Raw genomic sequence first — 20,453 nt, 5'->3', positions numbered from 1 at the left:
TATACTATCCCGTTACTTGTTAACATGAAGTCCCTAAAAAGGCATCAAAGTAGGGATTAGAGACCCAGCCTCTTGCATGAGAGGTTTGTGTGCTGCTTTCTCTTTCGCAATGCTGTTTTATTGGCAATAGCTCAAGTATCCTGGCTATTAGCTCAAGCTATGGAAGCAGATCTGGCTTTCCAATTCAGATCCAGAGCATATGGGAGGCAGCTGTGCTCGTTAAGGAACCTGCACAGCTTGGATGCAGCAAGTGCCTGGGGATGGGCAGGCGGCTTGCCAAAAGCACAGAGGATTCCTGAGATGGTCATGTCTGGATGCCAAACACTGGATGTTTGTCATTCACACTGCCACAAGGGAGGGGAGCAGGCCTGAGGAGGCTGATGGCCCTGTAAGGAAGGATGTGGTTTGGAACGAGGAACAATGTGGAGCCAGGAGAAGGCCAGTGGAATTGACAGCACAGGGTTTGGAGTCCTGATTTCAGGGAGATGGATGAGATGTGGTAAAAGACTTTTAGCTTTGTGAACATTTTAAGATGCTACTAACAAGATGGAAGCTTGGCCACCACAACATTAATATCTGATTTAGGGCTGATGTCATTTCTAGTTGGACACTACATTTAGTCTTCACAAAAGTGAGAATGAAAGATAAGGATGCGGTAAAGGCCCGTAGCTGTTCTGGTCCAACATCCTCTTGAAAAAATAATATAAACTCTTTAAAATTTGAGGAACATTTTAAGTGTCTCCTGTTCCTCCTTGAAAAAGACATCCATTTCCAGAGCTTGAAAACCCCACATGTCTCAGTCCTTGCTGCTGGGACAGACAAAATGATGAAATGAGGGAAGCAGAAGTCTAATATGCCATGGGAGTTGCTTCCTGGGAATGGCCTCTGTGTGAAGTCCTGCAGCAGCTTGACCCTCTCCTCATAATCTAGCCGACCAATCTGTCCCTGTCCCTCCTACAAAAGCACCAGACTAGAAAGAATAACCTGCAAGACACCTTTTCTTCTAAGCAGCTAGACAAGAAGGGAATTGTAAAAATTTGCAAGGAGTTCACAAGCCAACTGCTGTCCTGAAAGGCAGACATCCCATGAAGCCTTTGGGAAGCAGCCCAACAGCAATCCCTGCCTTCTCCCCAGCACTACTGTCCCTATCTCATGGTCTCCTGTGGACCCTCAGCCTTGCAGTGCTGCAGCCTCCTCTCCCTTGCTTGAGCTATTGTCTCTGCTTGGTAAGCAGGTTCCTTGAGAACCTTTGAACCCATTTCTAGGAGATTTTCATCAAACAGTCCCACAGTTGGCATGTCTCCTGGTTTTGTTAAAGGAAGTTTTTTTTCCTTCTCCAGCGGGGTGATTGGACTAGATGGTCTTTTGAGGTCCCTTCCAACCCCTAATATTCTGTGACTGTGACTCTGTGATTCTATGATTCTGTGATGCGTTCCCAGGTTCTGTTGGCAAGAGGAAAGGGGAACCCCTAGCAAGCTGTGTCTCTAGCTGCCCGCCAGTTGCCTGCAAGGAGTCATGAGTGTCTTTTGAACTGTCCTCCACTCCTGCTGGCTTCTTGCTTCTGGTCTTTCCCACTTAGACCCAGCGTTACACACAGGCTTTCAGCTCTGGTTTTTTTCTGCCTTTGTCTGAGTCGTGCCAGATGGAGATAGAGATTTCCACATATCCAAGGGTAAGCATGTTGGCATTAATGCAGGACTGAAGAAGAATAGAAGGGAGACTTGATAGGCCTTGTTTCCACCAGAGATGCTAAGAAGAAGAAATGATTAGTGTTCAATTTCATAGCTGGTTCAGCCATTAAAAATACTCGTAGCGTAGATAAAGGGAAGAAATGTCACTGTCTTCACCCAGGAAAAAGAGTTAGACATCCATCTCTCTCTCTCTCTATCCTCTCTCTCTCTCTCTCTCTATCCTCTCTCTCTCTCTCTCTCTCTCCTCTCTCTCTCTCTCTCTCTATCCTCTCTCTCTCCCTAGGTTATATTAAAGTACCTCTTACTAAATAAGTATAAAATATGTGGTATGTACCCTAGTGTTTGAAGAAATGTCTCTAACTTTGTGAATTCCCATTAAGCCATGGTAAGCTTTCTGTTAAATTCTATAGTTTGACAGTTCTTTCTGGACCTAAGAATAAACGAACACAGATATGAGAGTGGTTCTTTGGCTTTATCCTTGTGTAGTCTTAGTATACAACAACACAATGTTTGATTAATAAGACTCCCAAAATATTAATAAAATAAGCACATCAGTTTTTATTTGGAAACCATCTTAAAATTAAAAGAGAGTTCAAAAGTATTATTGCTACTTCTAGCTGTCCTTACAATCTTACTTCCCTTTACTGACTAAAGTGTTTTTGCAGTGAGTTATTTTTGGTTGTGGAGTGTTCTGGTGTTTGCGAGAGGTGTATTACCAATAGAGTAATAATCCTGGCTTCTTCAGAAGAATGTCCATTTCTTCTCACCCCACTCCCTCACAAATTACTTGGTTTGAACATCTCTGTTTTAAAATGTTCAGGGAGTTAGGATGTTATCAGAGGTCAGACTTTTAATTAGGAATTAACAATTAACGGAAATAATTTTAAACTGTTAGATAAAGGGAAAAATAAAAAGCTTTGTTTACATCAACTGAGAAACAACAACCAGTAGGCTGTCGATAGTGAATATAAACATAGTTTGCCCTCTACATAGCTATTAGAAGTCAGTATACTTGTAGATTTAGTTTTGCCTATTGTGTAGTTGTGTTTCAGCACTATCTAGAGTGCATTGTCTATGTGCTTATGAAGATGCTGTTCTTCTCAAAGGGAACATAGGCAAGCAGAATCAAGGAAGCATCTGGGCTGGAAGGGACCTCTGGAGATCAGGTGGTCCAGCCCCTGTGCAAAGCAGGGCCAGCTGCAGAGTAAGATCCAACTTAAAAGATGGATCAAATAAAAAAATCAATCACTTTGGGGAATTCGGTGATGCACGTACTTTTGAAAGCAGTGTCCACCATGCCTTTAGGCATCAAAGCAGCACCTGTACACTTAAAAGAAAAGGGCCGTGCCTTCTCCAAAGATGTTGCTGTTTAACATTGATCATTATTATTCTTTATTTTGTCATCTTCGCATTCTAACAAGGTTGGTCAGAGAGAAGAGCACACTTACTCATGCTCTTGCGCTTTCACCTATTGCACAAAATCAAGGGTCAAGAACAATGCTAAACTGAAACCAAGGCAGTATCCAAGCCCAAGAATCTTTTGGAGCCTTGAACATGCCATAGATTTTTATCTTCACGTGTTGTCCTGTTTCATCATCAAGCATGTTCATCGCACAGTTATTACTACAATTAAAATTCTCATTATAGGCAACAGCAGTTTTACCTGCTCATTTTTGTGTTTAAATGGAAGAACTTAAAGGCTCGGTGCCCTTGTTCCTTTCCACCCTTTCCCTCCAAAGTTACTTATTTGGGGCATGGGGAGCCTGCAATTTTGTGCTCTGAACTGGATGTGTGCTGGCTTCTTGATTGCTGCATTTTGGCGGGTTTAATGTAGATGCCAGTCTGTGAACTTAGGCAACTTGTGGCCAGAGGGAGCGACAGTATTAATACCTAAATTGTCCCAGCAAGACGGAGAGGATGGTTGCCCGTGTCCTGAAGGTAGAACTCAAGCAGTGCTCAAGAATGAGATTATGCAAACACAGACTTACGAGCAATTGGGGGTTGGATTTTACCTGCCTGCATAGTAACAACCTCATTAAGTGATGTGGAATTGCTGTAGATGAGGTTTCTGTTTGGCCATAGTGGTGATGTGATGTATGGGAGAATTACAAGATTTATGATCTTTAAAACAAATATGTTGTAATGTAACTGTTCTGGGGATTTTAAGTTTCCAGAAAAATACAAAATTTCCCATGGGCATTTTAACAAGTTATTGTTCTTTTGTGACAGAGCTGTAAATAAGATTTCTTTTTTGGCCATCATTTTAGATCAACACACTCTTCCTTTTTCCTTTTTTTTCCCCCCTTTTCCTTTTTTTTTTTCCCCTTTCCCCTTCTTTTTCTTTTTTTTTTTTTTCCTTTTTTTCGAGGGTCTTGCTGCATCAGGATACTGAGCTTTGCTTCAGGGGTAATTACATACATTGTTCTGTGTATTCTTTGAGTAATTATAGGACAGAATTAATTTTTTTTCTCGCAGTTTTTCTTAAAGTAAAAAAGATAAACCTTACACAACAATAATGACAACAACAAAAAGCCTAAACATAAGCCTTGTGCCCGCCCGCCTCCCCCCGCCCCCCCCTCCCCCCAAAAAAAATGAAAGAAAGAAAGAGAATGAGAGAATATAAGCTCAAAAGGTATATTTGCAAATAAATTTTGGAAAGACCTATACACTGATATAAGGAATGAAAGGAATTTTGGTAATCTTAGAGCAAAAACTGGTCCTTAAAAAAAAAATTAATAACAGCACGTGGAAGAGGCACACAGATAATAGAACACATCTGTTTTGGAAAGTTTAATAGAAATGAAAAAAAATCAATATATTTACATAAAGGTATAATATAACATTAAATTGAGAAGGAAACTAACTTTTTTTTTTTTTTAAATTAAAAAAAACAGTTGGACAGACAGAACATGCCAGTGTAACTCTGAAGGAAGAAGCTGAAACTATGGAGACAAGTCCATCTGTTGCAAGCACCAAGGATGGTGTAGATGCTGAGAAAGACGATGACGACGATGCTTATACAGTTAAACAGTTGCCATCTTCGGAAGAAGACGCGGAAAACCTTGACCAGGCATCTGAGCCTCAGTCTTATGATCTGGGTTTTAAAAAGGTTTTTAAATTTGTTGGATTCAGATTCACCGTGAAGAAGGAAAAGACAGGGAAATCGGAACCAGTTCAGCTGCTTACTGTAAAAAAAGAAACACGAGTCCATGAAGGAGCTGGTGATGAAAAAGAAGTCAGCTCAGAAGAAACAGCGATGCCTGAGGATGCATACTGTGCAGAAGACAACACCAAAGACACATTGAAAAATGAACAAACAGAACCTGAATCTCCTAAAACACCAGAAGCAAATGAGATTTGTTCTGAATCAGCTGCCTTAGCCACTGATACTACATCACCATTAAGAAGATTTTTTACTCAGGGATGGAGTGCATTTAGAAAAAAGAAGAGTTTCAGGAAGCCTAAAGAAGATGAACTACAGTCTCCTCCACAAGAAGAGGAGCAAGAAAAAGAGGGCTCAACATTAACAACTGAAACCAGTGAAAAGGAGGAGAAATCTGAGTTCGAGAAGCAAGATGAAGAGAAGAACATGACAGCAGTAACTGCTGAAGTGCACGAGAAGGAGCAAACTGAAGGTGAAAAGCAGGAGTCAGAAAAGACTGTGGCAGCCATAGGAGCTGAAGCATGTGAGAAGGAAGAGCTAATCAGGCATGATGAGCAGGGACAAAAAGAGGATGTAGCAGCAGCAGTTGTTAAAGAAAGTGCGATGGAGAAAAAAGCTGAAGAAGGTGATCAAGAAGGAAACCTGGTGGAAGTCTCAGAAGATCTTGGTCAAAAGGAAGAAAAAACTGAAGAAGGAGGAAAGGAAAGTGAGGTGACAGAGAAACTACTAAAAACAAGGTCAGTGGTACCTGTTATCACTGACAGTGTGAACGGAGAACTGAAAATGTCCTCGGAAGTACTACCTGTGGGAGAAAAACTGGAGTCAACTGGAGCCAAGTGTGAAACAGAGGACAAAAATGAAATGGCTTCTGAAGAGAAACTTGAAGCAGGATCTTTGGCTATTGAATTTTCTAGTGAAGAGCTCAAAAAATCTGAAGGAAGAGAAGGAAATAAACCTTCTTCACTGGGGAAAGAAACTTCCGATGAAAAAATAGAGGAAGCAGAATTGAAAATTTCACCCACATCAGAAGACACAACTGGAAAGTTAGACACACAAGGAGAAGCTCAAGATAGAACCACAGAGAAGAAAGCAAGCGAAGAGCATGAGACAAAACTGACTCTGGGTGCTCCTGAGTTGAAGTCCTTTTCTACTTCTGAATGTTCTGTTGACACGGAGGATGATCAACAGACAATCAAACCCACTGATGAAGGTCTACAGGGAAAAACTGGCATAGTTATGACTGATACTGTCAAACCAGATGAAGTAACCACAGAAATAACTCCTGAAGAGGCAGCTGGAAAGAGGCCTCCAGAAGGTATCACAAATGAAGCTGAACTGTTGTCTTCTCAAGAAAAAACTAAACCACAAGGCAGCCCTTTAAAGAAACTCTTTACGGGGACTGGATTAAAAAAACTGTCTGGGAAGAAACAAAAAGGCAAAAGAGAAGAATCTAAGTTAGGGGAACAGGGTGAACCAATTCAGCACTTATCAGATTCCCCAGATAGCCCAGAGGAACAGAAGGGGGAGAGTTCTGCTTCTTCTCCTGAGGAGATGAATGAAATTCCTTCTTTGGAAAAATCTGCAGATGGAATGCAAGTCACTGAAAATGAAGAAGCTGCAACTTCAGATGTGGAGCGAAAAAGAGAAAGTGTCACAGCCTGGGCGTCATTTAAAAAGATGGTGACTCCCAAGAAACGTGTCAGAAGACCTTCTGAAAGTGATAAAGAAGAAGAAATTGATAAGACAAAGGATGGTGCAGTGTCTTCAACTGAAAATGCTGTTGATGAAAAGCAGGGAGAATTCAAAGAAAATGGGATGGACCAGAAACCAGAGAAAGCCACGGAAGAGCCCAAAAGAAAGGTTGACACCTCTGTGTCCTGGGAAGCTTTTATATGTGTAGGTTCTTCAAAGAAAAGAGCCAGGAGGAAATCATCATCATCTGATGAAGAAACTGAACATAAACTTGCTCAAGAAAGCCAAAAAGTGGAAGAACCTGGACAGACCAAAGAAACAGTAACAGATGCAATTCTTACCAGCTCTCAGGAGAGTGATCAAGGACAAGGGAATTCTTCCCCAGAACAAGCCGGAAGCCCATCTGAGGGCGAAGGTATTTCAACATGGGAATCCTTTAAAAGGTTAGTCACTCCAAGAAGGAAATCCAAAACCAGAATGGAAGAGAGGACTGAAGACTCTGTGGTGGGATCCAGCCTGGAGCATTCAACATCAGATGGTGAGCCTGGAAAAGATGAATCATGGGTTCCATTTAGAAAGCTGATGCCTAGGCGTAGGAAGAAAAAGTCAGATCGGAAGCCAGAGCCAAATCATCTTAAACAAACAAGAGAAGACATGGCAGAAACAGCTGAAGAAGATTCAGATATTCCAGCTGTTGTTCCTTTATCCGAATACGAAGCAGCAGAGCAGGAAAAGATGGAAGCCCAACAAGCAAAAGATGCTGAAGCGATGAGAGAACGAACCTCAGAGGAAGAGAGAGCAGAAAAATTAGAGGAGAGCCTAAGAATTGAGCAAGGACATGAAGGGCTGGTACATGTGGTTACTGTTACCGTTGTGGAAGGGGAAAGGGCAATCAGCAGTATTGAAGAAAGGTCACCATCTTGGATATCTGCTGCTCTGACAGAGTGCATTGAGCAGGCAAAAGAAGAGGAAGAGACGGAAACTGAGAAAACATTTGAATCAGATGTTCTTGTGGAAGAAGCAGTGGCAGCTGCTAAGACAGAGCCAGAGATGAGAAAGGATCGAAGTGATGACACCACAGCAAGTGAGCTAGAGCTAACCTCCGAAGCAGTGACAGCTCTGGAAGAGACAGCAGAAGCTTCCTGTGCTGAAGGAACAATGGAAGTGTCCCTTGCTGAGGAGACAACTGAGATGGTTTCTGCTGTTTCACAGTTGTTAGAAACCCCAGACACTACAGAGGAAGTTACACCTGTACAAGAAGTAGAGGCCACTGAACAAAATTTGAAAGAGTTAGACAAACAAACACAAAAAGTTCTTCAGGAAGTTGCTGAAAGAGTAAAGTCAGCAGATGCAGCCCAGCTGGTTAGTGAAAGAACCATGACAACAACTGTAATTACAACAGTGCAAGAAGAAATTGATTCAGAAATGAAAGATGATGCTGAAGATGGGCAAGTTGTAGGTCAGGCAACTGTTTTGCTTGACCAGTCCTTGAAAAAAGAGGAACATAAAGATGACCTCCAGGCACTGGGAAGTGCAGGGAGCATTCAGGACCAAACTGGACTTGAAGAGAGTGTCCTTCTGGAAGGTTCTGAGAGAAGTGGACTATCTGCTGGAGCAAAAGAAAGCACAGAAGGATGTGAAAATGTAGATGTATCTAGAGAGGAAAGCCAGTGTCAGGCACGTGAGGAACCAGTTGTAGAAGGCCATGAAGAAATATCTGAAGCTCAGAGAACAGTAGAGGAACCTTCATCACAAGACAGAGACCCTCACATTGTCAAAGCAGTCACTCCTGAAGAAGAGCCATTTCCAAAGCAGGAGGCTTCAGAACAAGAAAAACTACCCATGACGGATTTCGCAGTAGATGAGGCAAGAGATGAATGTATTCCAGGAGTGCGCGCTGCGGTAGGTATTACATATAACACCAAGGTTCATCTGTCAAAGGAAAAAATCCGCAAGCATTAGCTATTATACCTACTTTAGATCCAGGTAGTAGCAATATTACTGCCAGGGTCCTTTTTTGTGCAGCCTGAGGCAACTGAAGTTTGTTTCCAGTGAGACAGACACACAGATGTCCATAAGCAGCAGCCACTGAGGCTTGTATGCAGATTGAGGTGGATGCAATTCCTGCAGAAATGGGTGGGAGATGGTTTGTGTGGATCGGAAGGTGCTGCAACAATTGCAATGAGGGCTCCTGCACAGCACAATGTGACTGAAGATATTATATGAAAATATGTGATACATATGTGATCTATATGGTACCATACATAGCAGGTGGTATCTTCAGTCATAGGCAGAGGTACGATTGTAGCTGAGGTACTTGTGCAAAGCGGGGGAAATAAATGACCCCAGTATCTCCAGCTTTAAATGTGCGGGAGTTCTTGTGGCTGATGTGTCCCTGCCTTCCTCTGTACCTCCCCACCAACTTGCTGGCTTAGTCTTTGTTTCAAGTGCTGCTGGTTATCCCTTGCTTTAGGCTGCCCTTTGTTTAATGAGCTGTGTGTCCTGAGAAACTGAACATGAGCTGGAATCTTGGTGACCCACTGATCTCAGTGTCATCATCTCGTGCTCTTCCCATAACCATACTCCTCTGCTTGTTTTTTCTGGTGCTTTTTCACGCAGAACACTTCTGGTCACTCCCTGTTCCTACCCTTTATCACAGGTCTGTTGCAATTCTCCACAGGTGCAGGACAAGATGGAGTATGAAACCTCTACCTTGGGGCTTCCACCTGAAGAGCCTGTGCAGCTTGAAGGAGAGGGCAAAACCCTCACGATGGGACCAGAATGCACAGAAGCAGCTGTCACTGTGGTCCCCATGAAACCTGAAAGACAAGATGAAATTCCTGACTTAGACTCTCAGGAGCAAACTTGTACCAAAGGAGTTCCTGGCAAGGCACCTGCCCAGAGAGAGGAAAAAGAAGATGATGCTGTGCTCCTTGGAGAAGAAAGCACAGAAGTTGCTGTTGCTGAGGTTCCTCTGCAGAACGAAGTAAAAACCTCTGCCCTTCCTTCAGAAGCAATTGGCTCAGAGGCAGCTGCAGATGCTGAGCAGAGTGTGAGGGATGGGGATGGCAGGCAGATTACAGCAAAAGATCCTGTGCCCTTTGTTGAGCCACAATGCAGAGAAAAAACAACTGAAATCCCCTCCCAGAGTGATGAAACTGAGGGTGGGAAAATGGAAGGTGCTGTGCCCAAAACTGAAACACACTTCGAGAGGGGTACCCCTGTCACTGAGGCCCCCACGCAGATTGAAGCAGACAGTGTATCTAATGTAGCGTCAATATGCCCAGATCTCCCTGAAAATGGAAGCACCATCCTCACTGACACAATTGCTAAGAAATGTGAAACACTAAGCAGCTTAGCTGAAGAAGAGACTGTGGAAAAAGAAGAAAAACTTGCAGAAACCTCCACCTGTCAAGACTTTCAGAAAGAAGATAACAAAAATGAGCACTCGATGGAAGGAGCCAAAGAAGTATTTGAATATGGAAAAGGGGAGGCTGTGAGAGGTGCTGAATGTTCAAGTGCTGTCCAGCAAGAGGTTTTAACTGTGCAAGAGGAAGGCTCTGACTCAGCCTTCCCACAAGCTAGAGGCTTGGAGGCTCTCACTGTGCCTGTGCCTGTAGCAGCTGCAGCAGCTGAAGAGCACATCATGGCAGAAACTGTGACACCCGCAGACACAACATCTGAAACTGTACAGCCCTTGGCAAACACAGCAGAACAAATGGCTTCTGAAGGAGTCCCAGTTGCTACTATTGACTTTTCAGGCTGTGGGACTGCAGAGCTTGGTAGTGCAGGAGCACCTGAGCCTCAAGTATCTCCCACTTCCATGAATGGAATGTTAGAGGAGCAAGAGAGGCCCCAGAGTACAGAGCAACCCAAACAAAATGGTATTCCTCTAACTCACAGTCTGTCTCTCACCCACACAGAATTTGAGGACGTTGTTCAGTCTGTGAGTACAGAGTCTCGGAGCACGAAAATTGTATTGAATGCCATTGAGACAGCTGTTCACAAACTTGCAGAAACAGAAGAGCCAGCTGCCTTTGAGCCAGAGCAGTGCATTAAGTCCACAGGGAAAAGCCCATCAGGTACAAATATACCTGAGCTTCTGGAAAGTACGCAGGTGGATCATCAGATTCCAGTAGGCACGGAAGAGATATGGAATAATGAACAAGAGCTCCAGCAATCACGAATAGTGAAAACTGCTACAACAGCAGAGTCTGCAGAAATTCATGTACCTGTGGAAAAGACAAAAGACATGCTGTTAACTTCGGAGGTGCTGGAAGATGGACAAAGTGAGAATTCTTTAACAATTGTGACTAGCCCTGAAGACATTTCAAGGGGAAGTGAGAGACTTCAGAAATCAACACTAGAACTAAGTACTTCAGAAAATTCGACCAAAGACCCGGTTGGCCGGATTATGGAAATACCAGACCAACATACAGGTCAGCAAATGTGCAGAGAAAGTGAAGAACAACAACATCCCCTGCCAGTGGAGGATGGAAAAACACAGACATGGGAGAATGATAGTTGCCAAGAAGCAACATCTTGTGATAGTCCACAAAGTCAGAACTCAGTGGCTCCTGAGGCCTTGAATGTAAGTAGCATTTTTAGTCAGCAATTTCTTTTTTTTCATAGTAGTTTTTGGAGTCTGTAAAACTGTCTTGTTTTTTTTTTTTAATTCTGGTGAAAGACTGCTCCTCAGTTTAACCAACAGGCCACAGATTATCTATATATATATATTTTTTAATCATTATTTCTTTTTCCCCCTCACTTTACTGCCTCTATCTTGGCTAACACTTTCTTTTCTGTTCTGTACAGCTACCCTCATTTTAATGGACTTTGACTTGGCCTGTAGTTTAGGGTGATATTTCTGGGAGGCAGAAATGTGGTTTCCAGCTTTGCTAGATACACACTCATATGGCACGTGTTTAACGTATGGGATTTAATCTGCAAACATGTTTCCTCTTTAACAAAGCTCTTTGTAAAATCCTAAGGGATGTGAGTGTCACCTTCCATGATAAACCTGGAGTGCCCCATGTACTAAAGCTCTTTGCACTTCAGTGAAGTCTGAATCAGAAATGATAGGTACAACTTCTCCTTAGGATGTTTACTATGCTTGCTTAACTAAGTCATGAGACCTTTATCTCTATCTTTGAGAGCTGCTTGGGAAAATAAGATATTTTTGAGAGAGTAAGTTGTCATTAATATGGCTTTTTTTCACTGTCGTCTTTCTTTCAGATGTGCTAAGCATCCATGCGGCGTTTGGAGAGATGCCAGTCCTAGAGAACAACTGACAATCCTGCAGCAAAACCAGGAGCTTTATTCACTACCCTTTATTCTTGGATGTTAACATTTGCTTTTTTGAAGACTTCACCCTTTTTGTCATTTCTATGAAAAAAAAAAATGGCTTTAATGTTCGCTATATCTACACGTGTGTTCCACTTGAAGGGCATTTGCCTTTGCCCAAAATATACCATTTAGACTGGAGATACACAACTGAGTGAATGGACAGACCATTAAATTTGTGCCACAGTTTTTACCCCACTTAACGTGTGTCTTGTCTGTCCCACCTCCTTGAATCCTTTAGCTCATCCCTTAATCCTCCTACCTTTCTGCAGTCCCCTCTACTCCCCACATCTTCCCTAGCTGCCTTGATTTGACCTGCAAGTGGCTGTAGATGCTGCTTGATTCATGTGTGAGGAGGAGAAGGAAGGCTGGCTGATGAGAACACATGAGACTTCTGGCTGAGTAGCAGACTTGTCTTCATCAAACAGCAGGAACTGGATCACACACAAATTCTTGAGCAAGATACTCAAGATTGCTGCCTTTCAGTCCCATTCAGGTATCTCTATCCATCCTTCAGTTGTATCTGTGCAGGCCTGATTTAGTCAGAAATGACTTCTACAGTGTAGCTTGAAAGGAGATTGAGAATACCCTTCTTCTTTTGTTCCAGACTTCAGGTCTCAGGACTAGACTGTAATGTGTTGAATATTTATATGTATGTCTTAAACCCAGTTCTGATTTTAATGTAGAGCTATGATACTTCTGTACTATTTAGGTGTACCCTTAAATGAATTTTGTAGAGTAGCTTGGAGCGGAAATTGATACCATTGGAGCGGAAATTGATAACATGTACTTTCCTATTTATTGTTCCAGGTTTTTCCCCTTGTAAAATCTCTCAAAAACTTGGCTGCCTTGCTTTGAATATTTATATGTATATCCTAAACCCAGTTCTGATTTTAATGTAGAACTACAATACTTCTAAAGACAAAAGAGGCCTGACCTGTGTCAGATCCACCAACCACTTCTACTCGCAGTCTTCCCTCATTTCTGAGAATCCCATAGACTTACCATTTCCCTGCTGTCTCGCTCATGTAACAACCCTCAAGTCACATCCCTCTCGTTTCAGAGTCTGCTCATTTCTGGTCACTGCCCCATCCAACCCCAGGCCTTTACCCAAACCTACACCATCTAACATCCTTCCTGCAGAGAGCCTTCCTCCTTTCCCAACCCCTGCTTGAACCTCTTTCCTTATCACAGCAGGTGGAGTAGCAGGAAGGAGGGTAAGGGCTTGGTGATGCATTCTGTCTTGGATTGCAAAACGCTGATGAGAATTTTGGGCTGCTGAGATCTTAAAAACCTTCAGCTTAAAAACCAACAGCTGTAGACCAGAATGAGCAGGGCGATTTAACAATGGGAAGAAGCCCCAAGACTACGAGTCCTGGGGTGTCTGTCCCCAACAGGAGTTGGTCCTCTCTTTTGTTGTTTACATTAAAATCAAATACGGGGTACAAGTCCAAACTTGCAGCTCTGATTTGAAAAGTGAAGGTTACAGATCACACTTTGTGAAACTGATGCCCATCAAGTTGAACAATAGCTCACTATCCTACCTGTATAGTAATTTATTTTAAAAACAACTTCTAGTGTACAAATGCTCTTGTTATGGCAGGGCTCGCCTCTCCTCGAGGCTGCACATACAGCAAGCAATGCAACTGCACCGGTGTGATTGCACCATCTGGTGCTGCCCTGCGTGGAAGCATCGAAAGATTTTTTTTTTTTCCTTACCTCAGAGCAAATTATATAAATGTTTAAAGCCCAACAATGTGGTTTCAAACAATCCCGTCTATGTCAGTCCATCGTTAGCAGCAGCTTCCCCCCCTAGCTTTGGGCAATTCCACCAACCTCGGCTGGTTTCCACAGGTTTAAGTTGGCTTGCAAGTTAATAGTGCTCTTAATAACACCTCACAAGTGCAAACTTGGCTGAATTTGTACAAATAGTATACCTATGTACATTAAGCCATATTGCAACAACTGCAGCAGGTAAAATGAAATAACAATAGCATGACCTGTGTAATCCTGATTCTTACGTTTGTAGCTCCAAAGCTGTTAATAATATGTAAAGTTAATTCTTGTCTGAACCTCATTTAAATAAAGCTAGCTGTACCACAGTGTAAATTGTCTGTTGGTAGTAATTGGACAGACGAGTGCTTAAACTTGCCTGTTTTCTCCGTTAATCCAGGGCCCAGGTAAGCAATGCAACAAACTTAACTATAAAACAAATACAAAAGCTTCTTATTATAACCGACAGCTAAAGAAATACTGCACCCAAAACCACGCTAATGGTGCAAGGGGCATGCCTCCACAGAAGGATACTACATTGTTTCAGCGTATTGCTTTGGCCTCTGAAACTCTCATTTGAGACTGTGACTTCTGGCTTGTGCTTAAAGCTCAAAGCTTTCTCTAATCCAATGTACTGGGTTACTAAATTTGATTTTGTGTTTTTAAGGTAGATTTTCATTGATTAAATAAAGCTACAAATTTGTTCTAAAGTGTGTATGTGGGTTTTTTTCAGCTTGCTTAGTGTAAATTATTTTCTGATAGTTGCTTCATCTTCAGAGTTAGCTTTGCTCCTGACAGTTCGTTTGTTGTTGACTGACATTCAGTCTTTGTGAATTGAAGGAACTAATTACAGAATTAAACTGTGATTTGGTTGTAAGGTTCTTTGAAATAAGCATACTTAAGAAGTAGTAATAAGAATAAGGTACTTTAGAAGACTGTGAAGAAAAAAGCCTCAATATAAGTAACAGTATTCAGTGAGCCACAATGAAAAATGAGTAAATAATTCCCTGGCATAAATGAAGTATTAAAAAAACCCAACAAAACAACAATATGAACGTCCACCAAAAAAACAATGGCATAGAGTAGAAGATTAAGGACCTTAGACCCATAATGCATATCTTCTAGGCTCCCACACTTCTGCTTAGCTGGACTATACTCCTCATGGCACTGAATATTCAGAGGTCCTTGTGATTTATGTTCACAGACCTTGGATTTAAGACATGAAGCTTCTCCAGCCATCTATGTTCTATGGCTAAAGATGTTTAGCAGCATTTGTATCTCAAGGCTTGCATGGATTTCATACCTAAACTCATTTTGTAAAGCTACACATCTACCTTCCTATCGCAGCTAAAATGCTAAATCCAGTATCTGCAAATACTTACCTGCTCTGGTCACAGCAAACGCAGAGATGTCAAAGTGCTGCAGGATGCCTGTCCCTCCTCTTGCTTCTGTATTGCATCAGGGGGCTCATACTGCAGGTATGCTGGTTTGACTGAATATAAGTTAATTCATGCAGTTAGAAACATTTCTTTTTCATAGCTAGTACAGTCATTATTTGGACTAAGTTTGAGAAAAAGAGATAACACCCCAGCACAGAGTTAATGTTTTTAATTGCTCTGCTATGAGATCCAAGGACATTCTGAGTGCTCCACCAACAGGTGTGAAGCATCGAGGAAGGGGGGCATGGATGGGGCAGCCCCTGACTGACATCCAGACTGATCAACAGGAGTATTCCATCCCATTAGCGTCATGTTTCATATCGAAGGAGAGTCGGGATCTTCCACTCTTTCTCCTTTGTTGGAGCTGGGACAGAGACCTGTTCAGGAGAGTTCTGTTCAGGACTTTCTTCAGTTTGGCCTTCTGCCATCCTGCCATTTTGCAGAGGCCTCTGGGCCTTTCTGCCTTTTTCCTCTTTTCCCTCTCTGGGATTGGTTGTTGGGACCAGGTGCTGTTTTCCTGGGACTGGCTGCTCAATGTGGACAGAGTTTGTGAAGAATTACATTAAGTATATTTTATATTCTATTTCTCTTATATATATATATGTTTACTAGTTGTTTATTAATATTTTGTTATTTTATTCAACTGTGTTTATCTCAACCCAAGTTTCTCCCTTCCCTTTTGATTCTCTCCCCTATTTGGAGGGTGGGAGGAGGGGGGAGTGAATGAGTGGCTATCCTAGTTGTATTGCTAGCTCGGGTTAAACCACGACAGCAGGTGACAGATCTCACTGCCCAGCTCTAACATCGGAGGTATAGATCAAACCAGTATCTCTCACCAGACTTTGTGTTCAAGGCGCACAACCTCTGCCAGTCCTTTTACAAGGTTTATTCATTTATACTATCCCGTTACTTGTTAACATGAAGTCCCTAAAAAGGCATCAAAGTAGGGATTAGAGACCCAGCCTCTTGCATGAGAGGTTTGTGTGCTGCTTTCTCTTTCGCAATGCTGTTTTATTGGCAATAGCTCAAGTATCCTGGCTATTAGCTCAAGCTATGGAAGCAGATCTGGCTTTCCAATTCAGATCCAGAGCATATGGGAGGCAGCTGTGCTCGTTAAGGAACCTGCACAGCTTGGATGCAGCAAGTGCCTGGGGATGGGCAGGCGGCTTGCCAAAAGCACAGAGGATTCCTGAGATGGTCATGTCTGGATGCCAAACACTGGATGTTTGTCATTCACACTGCCACAAGGGAGGGGAGCAGGCCTGAGGAGGCTGATGGCCCTGTAAGGAAGGATGTGGTTTGGAACGAGGAACAATGTGGAGCCAGGAGAAGGCCAGTGGAATTGACAGCACAGGGTTTGGAGTCCTGATTTCAGGGAGATGGATGAGATGTGGTAAAAGACTTTTAGCTTTGTGAACATTTTAAGATGCTACTAACAAGATGGAAGCTTGGCCACCACAACATTAATATCTGATTTAGGGCTGATGTCATTTCTAGTTGGACACTACATTTAGGCTTCACAAAAGTGAGAATGAAAGATAAGGATGCGGTAAAGGCCCGTAGCTGTTCTGGTCCAACATCCTCTTGAAAAAATAATATAAACTCTTTAAAATTTGAGGAACATTTTAAGTGTCTCCTGTTCCTCCTTGAAAAAGACATCCATTTCCAGAGCTTGAAAACCCCACATGTCTCAGTCCTTGCTGCTGGGACAGACAAAATGATGAAATGAGGGAAGCAGAAGTCTAATATGCCATGGGAGTTGCTTCCTGGGAATGGCCTCTGTGTGAAGTCCTGCAGCAGCTTGACCCTCTCCTCATAATCTAGCCGACCAATCTGTCCCTGTCCCTCCTACAAAAGCACCAGACTAGAAAGAATAACCTGCAAGACACCTTTTCTTCTAAGCAGCTAGACAAGAAGGGAATTGTAAAAATTTGCAAGGAGTTCACAAGCCAACTGCTGTCCTGAAAGGCAGACATCCCATGAAGCCTTTGGGAAGCAGCCCAACAGCAATCCCTGCCTTCTCCCCAGCACTACTGTCCCTATCTCATGGTCTCCTGTGGACCCTCCTCAGCCTTGCAGTGCTGCAGCCTCCTCTCCCTTGCTTGAGCTATTGTCTCTGCTTGGTAAGCAGGTTCCTTGAGAACCTTTAAACCCATTTCTAGGAGATTTTCATCAAACAGTCCCACAGTTGGCATGTGTCCTGGTTTTGTTAAAAACAAGTTTTTTTTCCTTCTCCAGTGGGGTGATTGGACTAGATGGTCTTTTGAGGTCCCTTCCAACCCCTAATATTCTGTGACTGTGACTCTGTGATTCTATGATTCTGTGATGCGTTCCCAGGTTCTGTTGGCAAGAGGAAAGGGGAACCCCTAGCAAGCTGTGTCTCTAGCTGCCCGCCAGTTGCCTGCAAGGAGTCATGAGTGTCTTTTGAACTGTCCTCCACTCCTGCTGCCTTCTTGCTTCTGGTCTTTCCCACTTAGACCCAGCGTTACACACAGGCTTTCAGCTCTGGTTTTTGTTCTGCCTTTGTCTGAGTCGTGCCAGATGGAGATAGAGATTTCCACATATCCAAGGGTAAGCATGTTGGCATTAATGCAGGACTGAAGAAGAATAGAAGGGAGACTTGATAGGCCTTGTTTCCACCAGAGATGCTAAGAAGAAGAAATGATTAGTGTTCAATTTCATAGCTGGTTCAGCCATTAAAAATACTCGTAGCGTAGATAAAGGGAAGAAATGTCACTGTCTTCACCCAGGAAAAAGAGTTAGACATCCATCTCTCTCTCTCTCTCTCTCTCTCTCTCTCTCTCTCTCTCTCTCTCTCTCTCTCTCTCTCCTCTCTCTCTCTCTCTCTATCCTCTCTCTCTCTCTCTCTCTCTATCCTCTCTCTCTCTCTCTCTCTATCCTCTCTCTCTCCCTAGGTTATATTAAAGTACCTCTTACTAAATAAGTATAAAATATGTGGTATGTACCCTAGTGTTTGAAGAAATGTCTCTAACTTTGTGAATTCCCATTAAGCCATGGTAAGCTTTCTGTTAAATTATATAGTTTGACAGTTCTTTCTGGACCTAAGAATAAACGAACACAGATATGAGAGTGGTTCTTTGGCTTTATCCTTGTGTAGTCTTAGTATACAACAACACAATGTTTGATTAATAAGACTCCCAAAATATTAATAAAATAAGCACATCAGTTTTTATTTGGAAACCATCTTAAAATTAAAAGAGAGTTCAAAAGTATTATTGCTACTTCTAGCTGTCCTTACAATCTTACTTCCCTTTACTGACTAAAGTGTTTTTGCAGTGAGTTATTTTTGGTTGTGGAGTGTTCTGGTGTTTGCAAGAGGTGTATTACCAATGGAGTAATAATCCTGGCTTCTTCAGAAGAATGTCCATTTCTTCTCACCCCACTCCCTCACAAATTACTTGGTTTGAACATCTCTGTTTTAAAATGTTCAGGGAGTTAGGATGTTATCAGAGGTCAGACTTTTAATTAGGAATTAACAATTAACGGAAATAATTTTAAACTGTTAGATAAAGGGAAAAATAAAAAGCTTTGTTTACATCAACTGAGAAACAACAACCAGTAGGCTGTCGATAGTGAATATAAACATAGTTTGCCCTCTACATAGCTATTAGAAGTCAGTATACTTGTAGATTTAGTTTTGCCTATTGTGTAGTTGTGTTTCAGCACTATCTAGAGTGCATTGTCTATGTGCTTATGAAGATGCTGTTCTTCTCAAAGGGAACATAGGCAAGCAGAATCAAGGAAGCATCTGGGCTGGAAGGGACCTCTGGAGATCAGGTGGTCCAGCCCCTGTGCAAAGCAGGGCCAGCTGCAGAGTAAGATCCAACTTAAAAGATGGATCAAATAAAAAAATCAATCACTTTGGGGAATTCTGTGATGCACGTACTTTTGAAAGCAGTGTCCACCATGCCTTTAGGCATCAAAGCAGCACCTGTACACTTAAAAGAAAAGGGCCGTGCCTTCTCCAAAGATGTTGCTGTTTAACATTGATCATTATTATTCTTTATTTTGTCACCTTCGCATTCTAACAAGGTTGGTCAGAGAGAAGAGCACACTTACTCATGCTCTTGCACTTTCACCTATTGCACAAAATCAAGGGTCAAGAACAATGCTAAACTGAAATCAAGGCAGTATCCAAGCCCAAGAATCTTTTGGAGCCTTGAACATGCCATAGATTTTTATCTTCACGTGTTGTCCTGTTTCATCATCAAGCATGTTCATCGCACAGTTATTACTACAATTAAAATTCTCATTATAGGCAACAGCAGTTTTACCTGCTCATTTTTGTGTTTAAATGGAAGAACTTAAAGGCTCGGTGCCCTTGTTCCTTTCCACCCTTTCCCTCCAAAGTTACTTATTTGGGGCATGGGGAGCCTGCAATTTTGTGCTCTGAACTGGATGTGTGCTGGCTTCTTGATTGCTGCATTTTGGCGGGTTTAATGTAGATGCCAGTCTGTGAACTTAGGCAACTTGTGGCCAGAGGGAGCGACAGTATTAATACCTAAATTGTCCCAGCAAGACGGAGAGGATGGTTGCCCGTGTCCTGAAGGTAGAACTCAAGCAGTGCTCAAGAATGAGATTATGCAAACACAGACTTACGAGCAGTTGGGGGTTGGATTTTACCTGCCTGCATAGTAACAACCTCATTAAGTGATGTGGAATTGCTGTAGATGAGGTTTCTGTTTGGCCATAGTGGTGATGTGATGTATGGGAGAATTACAAGATTTATGATCTTTAAAACAAATATGTTGTAATGTAACTGTTCTGGGGATTTTAAGTTTCCAGAAAAATACAAAATTTCCCATGGGCATTTTAACAAGTTATTGTTCTTTTGTGACAGAGCTGTAAATAAGATTTCTTTTTTGGCCATCATTTTAGATCAACACACTCTTCCTTTTTCCTTTTTTTTCCCCCCTTTTCCTTTTTTTTTTTCCCCTTTCCCCTTCTTTTTCTTTTTTTTTTTTTTTCCTTTTTTTCGAGGGTCTTGCTGCATCAGGATACTGAGCTTTGCTTCAGGGGTAATTACATACATTGTTCTGTGTATTCTTTGAGTAATTATAGGACAGAATTAATTTTTTTTCTCGCAGTTTTTCTTAAAGTAAAAAAGATAAACCTTACACAACAATAATGACAACAACAAAAAGCCTAAACATAAGCCTTGTGCCCGCCCGCCTCCCCCCCCCCCCCGCCCCCCCCAAAAAAAATGAAAGAAAGAAAGAGAATGAGAGAATATAAGCTCAAAAGGTATATTTGCAAATAAATTTTGGAAAGACCTATACACTGATATAAGGAATGAAAGGAATTTTGGTAATCTTAGAGCAAAAACTGGTC

The 20,453-nt window shown here is 42.2% G+C and overlaps 1 protein-coding gene across 1 annotated transcript; it reads left to right on the top strand.

Annotated features, from left to right (window-relative positions):
* Window positions 1–420: 420 nt before the first annotated feature.
* Window positions 421–12,803, top strand: LOC136002800 (A-kinase anchor protein 12-like). Its single transcript, XM_065658026.1, has 4 exons — window positions 421–499; window positions 4,586–8,448; window positions 9,227–11,137; window positions 11,782–12,803. Exons 1-4 carry the CDS (start codon window positions 421–423, stop codon window positions 11,788–11,790), a joined length of 5,862 nt encoding a protein of 1,953 aa, XP_065514098.1. The 3' UTR covers window positions 11,791–12,803.
* The last annotated feature ends 7,650 nt before the right edge of the window (window positions 12,804–20,453 follow it).

This window comes from Caloenas nicobarica, unplaced genomic scaffold (assembly GCF_036013445.1).
Source record: "Caloenas nicobarica isolate bCalNic1 unplaced genomic scaffold, bCalNic1.hap1 Scaffold_404, whole genome shotgun sequence".
NCBI lineage: Eukaryota > Metazoa > Chordata > Aves > Columbiformes > Columbidae > Caloenas > Caloenas nicobarica.
Note: the sequence above shows the minus strand (reverse complement) of the source record. Positions and strands in the feature narration are given on the sequence as shown.

Bases quoted from the DNA above. Each gene is read 5' to 3' on its own strand.
- LOC136002800 (XM_065658026.1), top strand. From the start codon at position 421: ATGTGGAGCCAGGAGAAGGCCAGTGGAATTGACAGCACAGGGTTTGGA. The intron at 500-4,585 runs GTAAAAGACTTT...TAAAAAAAACAG, and splicing joins AGGGAGATGGATGAGATGTG to TTGGACAGACAGAACATGCC. The intron at 8,449-9,226 runs GTAGGTATTACA...AATTCTCCACAG, and splicing joins TTCCAGGAGTGCGCGCTGCG to GTGCAGGACAAGATGGAGTA.